At 41.9% G+C, this 11,705-nt stretch overlaps 1 protein-coding gene across 1 annotated transcript; it reads left to right on the top strand.

Moving 5' to 3' along the window:
* Window positions 1-1,587: 1,587 nt before the first annotated feature.
* On the top strand, window positions 1,588-6,099 carry LOC122673237 (pro-opiomelanocortin-like). The gene is made up of 3 exons (XM_043870763.1): window positions 1,588-1,707; window positions 4,788-4,925; window positions 5,436-6,099. Exons 1-3 carry the CDS (start codon window positions 1,588-1,590, stop codon window positions 6,039-6,041), a joined length of 864 nt encoding a protein of 287 aa, XP_043726698.1. The 3' UTR covers window positions 6,042-6,099.
* The last annotated feature ends 5,606 nt before the right edge of the window (window positions 6,100-11,705 follow it).

Here is an 11,705-nt window from a genome sequence, read left to right as displayed (position 1 = left end):
AACTAGAATTCCATAACTAAACAAACTATAAATCAAGTGCACAAGAGGTGCCCGAATAGATGGATTGGCCTTAATGAATCAATGGCAGTCCACTCATTCTACTAGGAAGTAAGACCGAATATTTAGGTATACACTCAGGTAGGTTGGTATATTTGATAATGGAAATAAGGGCCAGTTCTCTTCTGATTGCTTTACTTTGAGGAGTTCATAGTCTAGTGGGACATTTGGATACATAAACAGATAGTGTTTATATGTACTAAAATAAAATAGCTAAGTTCTGTTGCACAGCTATGTAGTCTTATGGGACCCCAGCCTTTTGGCTCAGGTAAAGCTTTATGGGGTAGGTGATATCTGAGATGAGTCTTAAGGAATGAATAGTGGTTACCCAGAGAAGAAGGAAGGGAAAAGCATTCAAACTAGAAAGATTGTCATTAACAAAGGCACAAAGGAATAAAACATCATAGTGTGTATAGAATATAGCACATCAAGCACAAGAAAGTATGCAGTAAATACTTTGTGGCATTAAATCACTTGCTATTTTCATGGACTTGGCATATCTAGTGTGACTGGAGGCTAAAGATAAAACCAGAAAGTATTCTGCAACTGTCTGTTATCCAAGTGTTGGGTTTATCATTATGAAACAGCGTAGTCAAGAAACAAGGTGCTGAAATCTGTATTCTGAATGAGGTGTGAAGGAGCTGGAAAATAAGAAACAACCAAGATTGTAAGTTCTTTAGCATCTTAAATTCTCCTATGGATGGATGGCAGCACTCACTTTTCAGAATATTCTGATTGATTCACGTGTCAAAAATTATTTTTGAACTAAGATTGTATTTAACCTTGGCTAATATTGCATATGTTTAATATAGCAGTGCTTATCTTTACTGATTCTTTTGCTAGTCCAATCTACAAAAATGTTTAAGTATCCACTTGTACAGACACTTTATATAAAAGAGTTCTTGGGGTGTTTGCAGCCTGGAGGGAGAGGCAGATGCTAAAGAAATTATGCACAATTAAATATACAAATGATATTTTTACATGGCACATGGCTCCTGCCATATGACACAACCAGAATGTTCAAATATTTCAATACCAATCAGGTCAGCTTCAGTCTTAAAAATATTCTTAAGTACGATAGTAATTTTTAGTGCATATTATCAAGGGCTGGGATAAGGATGAAAAAAAATTGGGTCTTTATATGTGCTCATTTTTAATGAAAATACTAACTACTATTTACCTATTCATGTGAAACTATATATAGTTTTATTCAGGCTGAGTCCAGGCCTATTGGATAGACTTTGAATACTATTAAAATGAAAGAATATACTGCAGGGAAAGTATAAGAACATATAGACCCATTTTCTTTTAAGTTTGAAAAAAGGAGTCTTTGATTCAAATGGAGCTTCTGTTTGATGAATTAATGGGTCACCATAACCAAACAATTGTAAGTCACAATTTAACTGAAAACCAGAAGGATAAAAATAGTGGAGACTAAACATATAATATCCTTCTTTCTTCATCATTGCCTTTGGAAGGTGTGTCTTTCCTGAGCTATGAATCACTGCCCAGACCTTGCAAATTTGTTCCATGCGAGAGAAGTACCAGAGCAGCAGCAATACTCTCATTGTGGGCGTCCCTGCCCAGGAGCAAAAAGGTGCACAGTCCACTGCTTGGATAACTCTCCTTCCCCATAACGTGGAAACTACTGTAAAAAGAAAAATAGTCCAAGTGGTTTCAAACTTACCTTTCTATAACAACTGTAGTGACTATACTAATAAGAGCATGGCAGCCCACTCCAGTATTCTTGCCTGGAGAATCCCACGGACAGAGGAGCCTGGCGAGCCGCGGTCAATAGTGTTGCACAGAGTCGGACATGACTGAGGCAACTAAGCATGCACACATACTAATATTTAATAGAAGGAAGATCTTATTGCCTCTTAGCCTTCTTCAGCTCGTCTGGAGCACTGTCATAACGAGCCACACCACAGGACTTTCCTGGTGGTACAGTGGATAAGAATCCACATGCCAATGCAGGGGGACACAGGCTTGATCCCTGGTCAGTGAAGATTCCTCATGCAGCGGAGCAACTAGAGAAAGCCCACAAGCCACAACTACTAAGCCTGTGTGCTGCAAGCCAGAGCCCTCTAGAGCCTGTGCTCCATAACAAGAGAAGCCCCCACAATGAGAAGCCAGGGCACCACAAGTAGCAAGGAGCCCTCACTCACCACAACTAGAGCAAAGCTCACTCAGCAACGAAGATGCAGCACAGCCAAAAACAAGTACACAAATTACATATATATAAAACGAGCCACATCATGCAACTTCCAACAGCTAATCATAAAAGGTAAATGAAAGTGCAGGTCATTAAACGTACAGTTTACACTTGATGTTTTGGCAACTGTTACTACTCTATAAGAAATGGGATCTTCCCTGATGGCTCAGACGGTAAAGAGTCTGCCTGCAATGCGGGAGACCTGGGTTTAATCCCTGGGTGGGGAAGATCTCCTGGAGAAGGAAATGCCAACCCACTCCAGTACTGTTGCCTGGAAAATCCCATGGACAGAGGAACCCCATGGGCTATAGTCCATGGGGTCACAAAGACTCGGACACAACTGAGCGACTTCACTTTTCAGGGCTTCCCTGGTGGCTCAGGTGGGAAAGAATGCGCCTGCAACACAGGAGACCTGGGTTCGATCCCTGGGTCGGGAAGATCCCCTGGAGAAGGGCATGGCAACCCACTCCAGGATTCTTGCCTAGAGAATCCCCATGGACAGAGGAGCCTGGTAGACTAGTCCATGGGGTCGCAGAGAGTCAGACATGATTGAGTGACTTTCACTCACTGCTCTATAAGCCTAGAAATAAAATGACTACGTCTTGAGTTTTGAACCAGAACCAGAATCAAGGTTTTCTTTCTTTCCAGGCTTAGTTTGACTGCCGCAGAATTTTACTAGATTTTCAGATTAATAATCATTATATTAACAAAATGTTTTTCAACACTGTTAAAAGTATAGTGTTGTCTATAGTCTATGCATGTTCCTTATTTATGATTCTTTGTATTCCCTAGAATTTCTATTTTATAGATTCCTTTTAGTTATTTTAGTAAAAAATAAAAATTAAGGTTATTTAAATTAAGAAAATGAAATTTTTCTTTTTTAGCTATTCTCCTAAGACATTTTACTTTCTGTATATGAAACAAATGTTTCAAATGACAACGTCTTCAGAATTACATAAAAATAAGTTAGGTACCATTTATTCTCTTGTCTTCCCAACAGTACTTGCTTAAACAATCATGATAACCAACTTGTGGGTGGAATTATGATTTGTATTTCTTTAAGCTCTCCTGGCTAATTCAGTGTACAACAGCAACACCTACTGGACATTTTTGTACTTCTTAGCTAAGAAACATCTCTACCTTTCAAAGTAAGAAATTGCTAAGAGATGCAATTTATATGGATACTACTGATGATTTTATATCTCAACATTGCTCTAGTGAGCAAATGTGTGAATGTATAGAGTTCACCTGACATAAACAATGATAATCTCACAATTTTTGAGTATTTAAATATAAGAGAGAAGTATGTAAAATGTGTGAAGGTACACATATAGTCTGTGCTTCAAATTTAATATGCCATATTAATTATTTCCTAAAACTGACTTTACAGGAGAAGCAGAGCCAATGCCTGAATTGTTGGTAGTAAAAATCTCACTCACATTTCTGTATATCTGTAGAAAGATGCTTAACAGAGCTAATTGATGCTGCTGTGATAAAACCTAGGCACAAAGGAGAAAATAATGTATGCTGTCCCAGGAGTTGATATGTAAATACAGTTAACAAGGGGAAAAGCTCTGTTAATACCAACATTCTCATTTTCTCTTGCCTCAGTAAAGTTGGATTTGTCAGAATTCAATTAAGATCAGCATGGAAGGGAGGATTTTACACATTCATGGAGAAACATGAATACCTGCCATCCAAATGCAATATAATAATATTGTTCTAATACCCTCACCACTTTTCTCCCCAGAATAATTGAACCTCACTAAGTGCACACAGCTCCCCTGCTATCTTGGATCACTCAGAAAGCCTAGCTGTGTGAAAGCAGCAGCGCATTTCTGGCTCCACACTTTGGGGACTTCATCCAGCTTGTTCCTAGCATCAGACACGCTGGAAAGATTCTGGACTTAGATTCTGGTGCAGAGTGTGAGGGCACAAAATGGAGTCCTTTGCAAGAGGCAGACAAAGAACAGTGGCATTCCTAGAGCATTCATCATGTGATCACTCATTTAATTAATCAGACATTTCTCGGTTAAATTCTATATCCACAAAGCACTGATTTGGGGTACTATGGGCTGGATAGAGGGGTCTGCAAGCTAAAGCCAGTGTGAAGACTGTTTTTGCACAACCTGTGAGCTAGAGATGAATTCTGCATTTTCAAAGGTTATTTGAAATAGAAAAAGAAAAATGTGTATTGGGAAAAACTCATTTTTTCCCCTGCTGTTCGTCTCCTTCACTCTCATACTTCTACCAGACTCATAGCACTTCTGACACCAGATATGGGTGTTTTCCCCCCACCAGGCAATTCATTGACACCAGCCGATTGTCCTACAATTTAACTCAATTCTGACACTGCCTGCTTGGAAACATCATCTCATTCCACAGACTAAGGACTCAGTCCCATGTGACTGCCCCTCCCACCAGATGGACCTCAAGTTACCCAGAACTTCTGTCCAAGTTGTTGATAAATCAGGGGTTCTCATAACCCTCTCCTGGAATTTTTTACTTTTCCTAGAGTGGGATCACAGAACTTAGGAAACACTTTAGTTCACCAGTATTGAAGGATATGATAAAGGATACAGAGAAATATCAAGTCCTGGGCGGGATCTGGGAGAGTCCCGAGCTCAGAAGCTTCTGTTTCCTTGCAGTTGAAGTGCGTCACTGAAGTGTGTGGATGTGTTCACCAATCTGAAAGCAATTGTAACCCCATATGATTGGGATTTTGTGGCGGTTTCCTCATCTAGGCATGATCAAATATTAATTCTGTGTCTAGCCCCTCTTCTGTCTCTCTGGAGAAGAAGGAGAGGTTGTGAGCTGAAAATTCTAACATTCTTATCATGGCTTGGTCTTTCTGGTGACCAGTCCCCATCCAAGAATCATCCAGGAATCCACCTAGAATCCTCTCTTTAGAAGGACTTCCCTGGCAGTCCAGTGGTTAAGACTCCCAGTGCAGAGGGCACTAGTTTGATCTCTGGTCGAGGAACTAAGATTTCACATGCAGTAGGGCACAGTTAAAAAATAATTGAGCAATTAATTTTTAAAAAAGAGAGAAAATCACCTCATTAGAACAAAAGACACTTCCAACACCAGAAGATTATAAGGTTTTCAGGAGCCCTATGTGAGCAACTGAGGTCAAAGACTAAATATTAAAATATGTTTCTAGATTTGGCGGCGCAGCCCAGAAGCGCGAGGAGGAAGTGGCGGTGGGCGAAGGCCCCGGGCCCCGCGGCGATGGCGCCGAGACGGTCCGCGCGAGGACAAGCGTTCTTACTCCATGGAACACTTCCGCTGGGGCAAGCCGGTGGGCAAGAAGCGGCGCCCGGTGAAGGTGTACCCCAACGGGGCCGAGGACGAGTCGGCCCAGGCCTTTCCCCTCGAATTCAAGAGGGAGTTGACCGGGGAGAGGCTCCAGCAGGCGCCCGGCCCCGAGGCCCAGGCTGAGAGCGCAGCCGCCCGGGCTGAGCTGGAGTACGGCCTGGTGGCGGAGGCTGAGGCGGCCGAGAAGAAGGACGAGGGGCCCTATAAGATGGAACACTTCCGCTGGGGCAGCCCGCCCAAGGACAAGCGCTACTGCGGGTTCATGACCTCCGAGAAGAGCCTAACGCCCTTGTCACGCTGTTCAAAAACGCCATCATCAAGAACGCCCACAAGAAGGGCCAGTGAGGGCGCAGCAGGCAGGAGCCTTTCTCCGCGGAAAGTTGACCCCGAAGGCCTCTCTTCTGCTCTCCTGCCGCCTCGCAGCCCGGGTGAGGACTCGCCCAGGCAGTGATGGCGCCAGGTATCCCACCTCTGAAAGCTGTCTGTAGTTAAGAAATAAAACCTTTCAAGTTTCACGAAAAAAAAAAAAAAAAAAAGATGTTTCTAGTGTTCTTGGGAAATTGCAAGAGTTTTAGTTGCTTTATGATGAGAAGTAGTAGCAGAAACCTATATATATATATATATTCACTATTATTTATTACTTATATATATTCACTATATTATATAAATATATAGATTCACTATTGTTTAACAATGTGTGACAGAGATATAAGTTGGTTGCAAAGCCTAAAATACTGACTTTCTGAGCTTTTACAGAAAAAAATCTCTTGATGCCTTCTACATAGATTTAACTCTCATAAAGTCAGAGTCTAGAAAGGAAAAAATAACAACAATAATAAACACAATAACATAATTTTTTGATCTTTTACTATCTCTCAAGTACTGAAGTGTATTACATTCATTATCTCATTTAACCTTCATCAGCAAACCTTTGAGATAGTTATGATTATTGTCAGTTTACCAATGAAGAAGTCAGGACTAAAACTGTTTAATTACAAAGATCATAGAGATGACCAGACCTGGGGATTAAAATCTAGGCTGTCTGACCCACAGCAAGTAGTCACTCAGTTCAGATACACAAATAAGAATGATGAAAGGGGGAGATTTTCCTCGCAGTCCAGTGGTTAAGGCTCCTTGCTTCAACTGCAGGGGACACGGGATTGATCCCTGGTCTAGGAAGATGCCACATGCAGTAACTAAACCCTGAGTGCCACAGCTACTGAAGCCTGCATGCCTAGAGCTGGTGTACCCCAACAAGAGGGGCCACCACAATGAGAAGGAAACCTGCTGCAACTAGAGAAAGCCCACACGCGGCAGCAAAGGTTCAGAGTAGCCAAAAATAAAAAAAATATTTAAACTTAAAAAAAAGAATGACAAAAGGTAAATAGGTACCTAAATAAACAGAAAAATACAGCACACAGTGGGAAAACAGAGGTGGCAGCTAATGCTTACAGAGGGGGTGTTCAGGGAAGATTACGGAGGCAAGGCAGTTAGGTCTTGCTCTTACCGAGACAAGGCCTTCACCTGAACTCCTTCCCAAGTCACAAAGCAATGTCAGAGGGAAGGCCAATGGCCTGGCAACCACAAGCCCCTCTGACTTCCACAGGCCTCTCAGGCCAAATTTGCCTTTTCATGACATCCTCAGTCTAATTTCTGCCCAGCCTCATGCCAACACACACACACACACACACACACACACACACACACACACACACACACACACACACACACACACACACACACACACACCAGTTTTACTGTTTTACTGACGAAAGATCTCAGTTTTAGACTTAGAGAACAGACTTGTGGTTTTCAAGGGGGAGAGGGAGTAGGGGAAGGTTTGACTGGGAGTTTGGGATTAGCAGATCCAAACTATTATATATAGAAAGGGCTTCCCTCATAGCTCAGTTGGGAAAGAATCTGCCTGCAATGCAGGAGACCCTGGTTCGATTCCTGGGTCGGGAAGATCTGCTGGAGAAGGGATAGGCTACCCACTCCAGTATTCTTGGGCTTCTCATGTGACTCAGCTGGTAAAGAATCTGCCTGCCATGTGGAAGACCTGGGTTCTATCCCTGGGTTGGGAAGATCCCCTGGAGCAGTGAAAGGCTACCCAATATTCTGGCCTGGAGAATTCCATGGACTGTATAATCCATGGGGTTGCAAAGATTGGGACACGACTGAGTGACTTGCACTCACTCACTCATATATAGAATGGATAAACAACAAGGTCCTTCTGTATTGCACAAGGAACTATATTTAGTATCCTGTGATAAACCCTAATGGAAAACGGTATGAAAAAAAGAATGTATATATATGCATAACTGAGTCATTTTGCTGTACAGCAGAAATTAACACAAATTAACAAACTAACTATACTTTCATAAAATACATTGGTAAAAAAACAAAATAATAATAATAAAGGTCCTGGTTTTGGTCCTCTTGATACAGTCATTACTTGATATTCATTTTAATGGAATTTCATCTGAATTAAACTTCAGTGTTTTGGAGCTGAATGGGGAGGTGGAAGGAACAGTGTTCACGCAGTGTGATTTGCCAGGTCCACAGTCCACAGGAACTGTCCTCCAAATGGGTGGTGACATTTGTACACGGATCTACAGCTCACAGTTTGTGAAATGCTGGCCTTGGTTTGGTAGATCTGTCAATTCAGTCACTTAAAAACTTGAGTGGCCATTCAGAAAGGAAAATAAGAGAGAAAAAAATTCAGTCTCTGCCCTACAGCCTCTTCAATAAATGGTGCTGGGAAAACTGGACAGCTACATGTAAAAGAACGAAATCAGAACACTTCCAAACATCACACAAAGATAAACTCAAAATGGATTAAAGACCTAAATGTAAGACCAGAAATTGTAAAACTCCTAGAGGAAAACATAGGCAGAACATTCGATGACATAAATCAAAGTAAGATCCTTTATGACCCACCTCCTAGAGTAATGGAAATAAAAACAAAAGTAAACAAGTGGGGCCTAATTAAACTTAAAAGCTTTTGCACAACAAAGGAAACTATAAGCAAGGTAAAAAGACAACCCTCAGAATGGGAGAAAATAATAGCAAATAAAACAACTGACAAAGGATTAGTTTCCAAAATATACAAGCAGTTCATACAACTCAATACCAGAAAAGCAAACAGCCCAATCAAAAAGTGGGAAAAAGACCTAAACAGACATTTCTCCAAAGAAGACATACACATGGTTAACAAACACATGAAAAGATGCTCAATATTGCTCATTATTAGAGAAATGCAAATCAAAACTATGATGAGATATCACCTCCCACAGGCCAGAATGGCCTTCATCAAAAAGTCTACAAACAATAAATGCTGGAGAGGGTGTGGAGAAAAGGAAACACTTTTGCACTGTTGGTGGGAATGTAAATTGATACAGCCACTATGGAAGACAGTATGGAGATTTCTTAAAAAACTAGGAATAAAACCACCACGCTGCTGCTGCTGCTAAGTCACGTCAGTTGTGTCCAACTCTGTGTGACCCCATAGACGGCAGCCCACCAGGCTCCCGTCCCTGGGATTTTCCAGACAAGAATACTGGAGTGGGCTGCCATTTCCTTCTCCATATGACCCAGCAATCCCACTCCTAGGCACATGCCCTAAGGAAACCAAAATTGAAAGAGATCACATGTATCCCATTGTTCATTGCAACACTATTTACAATAGCTAGAACATGGAAGCAACCTAGATGCCCATCGATAGATGAATGGATAAAGAAGTTGTGGTATATATACACAATGGAATATTGCTAGCCATAAAAAGGAACACGTTTGAGTCAGTTTTAATGAGGTGGATGAACCTAGAACCTATTATACAGAATGAAGTGAGTTAGAAAGATAAATACCATATTCTAACACATATATACGGAATCTAGAAAAAATGGTACTGAAGAATTTGTTTACAGGGCAACAATGGAGAAACAGACATAGAGAATAGATTTATGGACATGGGGAGAGGGGAAAAGAGGGTGAGCTGTATGGAAAGAGTAACACGGAAACTTATATTACCATATGTAAAATAGATAGCCAATGGGAATTTGCAGTATGGCTCAGGAAACTCAAACAGGAGCTCTGTATCAACCTAGAGGGGTGGGAGAGGAGAGAGAGATGGGAGGCAGTTTCAAAAGGGAAGGGATATATGTATACCTATGGCTGATTCATGTTTAGGTTTGACAGAAAACAGTAAAATTCTATAAAGCAATTATCATTCAATAAAAAATAAATTAATTTTTAAAAATTCTGTAATACAAAAAATAAAAAGAGGTAATAGAAAATTCGATCTCTGCCCCAAAGAAGCTAAGAGCTTGCTAGATAAATGAACTATACATACCCAATAAATATGTGTGCATGCTCAGTTGTGTCCAACTTTTTGTGACCCCATGGATTGCAGCCTGATAGGCTCCTCTGTCCATGAAACTTTCCAGGCAAGAATACTGGAGTGGTTCCCGTTCCCTACTTCATAGGATCTTCCCGACTGAGGAATCAAACCTTCTTCTCCTGCATTGGCAGGCAAATTCTTTACCACTGAGCAACGTGGGAAGCCCTCAATTTGCATACAGAACGTTTTAGTATAAATGCATGTCAATATCATCAGTTGGGCTTCCCTGGTGGCTCAGATGGTAAAGAATCTGCCTGAAGTGCAGAAGACCTGGGTTCAATCCCTGGGTCAAGAAGATCCCCTGGAGAAGGGAATGGCAACCCACTCTGGTATTCTTGCCTGGAGAATTCCACGGACAGAGGAGCCTGGCAGGCTCTAGTCCATGGGATCGCAAAGAGTCGGACATGACTGGACAACTAACACACACATCATCATCAAATTCTATTTCTTTGACACAGTGGAAGAACAAATTTTTTTGAAGCGCTGAATAATATGAACAACTGAGTTACTCACTCTCACTCTCCCTTTCCATATCTAACTTGCTTTACTACAACCACCTTGAATAGAAAACTTCTTTGTAAATATACTCCTCACTACCACCACTTCTAAGGTATATCTGGACCTGACTGGAGCAAAGCTGTCTCCAAGGTCAGGATATGGTTTGGTAAATCTGGAGGATGAAGCTAAGCATAGAAGGACATTGCTACCCCAAGATGGTCTGTGGATTCTTAAGGACAAAGGAGAAAGAAGAAAAGGCGGCTGAGAGAAAAAACAAACTTAAACATTAAGCTGAAAGCGGATGGGTGAGGACTCAAGCCCCAGGGAGGCAGCAACATGGAAATCCAAGAGGTGAGAGAAAGCTGTGTGGGCGGGGTGGAGCTGGTGAGCCAGGCCTGTGACCAGCAGATCCTCGTACATTTGCACAGTGGAGTCTGGCCTCGGTGCCCGGGTGAGGGGAACCCCTTAAAGGTGGGGCCAGACTGGACCACCACAGTCTGCTGACCCCAAGTGCATTGGTGGCCATTACAGGACAATAGTACTAACAAAGCTGAATACATACAAACCGAAAGGATGGCAAATAGTGAAAGAGCAAATAGAATCCAATAGGGTGCATCAGGTCTGTTCTATTCGGGGCGAGTTTTGACTTAGATTTTGAAGCTCCTGTTCCAGGCCTTCTTTGCTATTGTTGACTCATCTGATCCAAATTCCAAGAGCAAGTAATGGCTTCCTCTCCTTTGCCCGATCGTGGCTTTGAATCCCAGGTCTCTGTGCCCTGGATGCATGAGCATCACTGAGCCCACATGGAAGGATTCCAGTGAAGGAAGCAAGAAGGGCTGTTAGAGGAGCGACACTGGGGCCCTGTAGCTAATCACCGGACACTGCTTATTTCACTTTGTGGGTTTACAATGCGGCAGCTGTGCTTCAGTTTCACCTGTAAAGCTAGCTGCAGAGAAATATCATGAATTAAATCAGACCAAAAAAAGACCACAGATTACTTTACCAGTTACCCTCAAGTTGACAGTCTATAGATTACAGCTGAATCTTAAAGTGTTTTGCTGGTCAACTGCATTTTTCTGTAGCTCTTTAGTGTCTTGGCAACCCACTTCAGTACTCTTGCCTGGAAGATCCCATGGACAGAGGAGCGTGGAGTTGCAAAGAGTCGGATACGACTGAGCAACTTCACTTTCACTTTCACTTAAGTGTCTATGGGAAGAC

Source organism: Cervus elaphus, chromosome 17, assembly GCF_910594005.1.
Source record: "Cervus elaphus chromosome 17, mCerEla1.1, whole genome shotgun sequence".
NCBI classification, from domain to species: Eukaryota; Metazoa; Chordata; class Mammalia; order Artiodactyla; family Cervidae; genus Cervus; species Cervus elaphus.
Note: the sequence above shows the minus strand (reverse complement) of the source record. Positions and strands in the feature narration are given on the sequence as shown.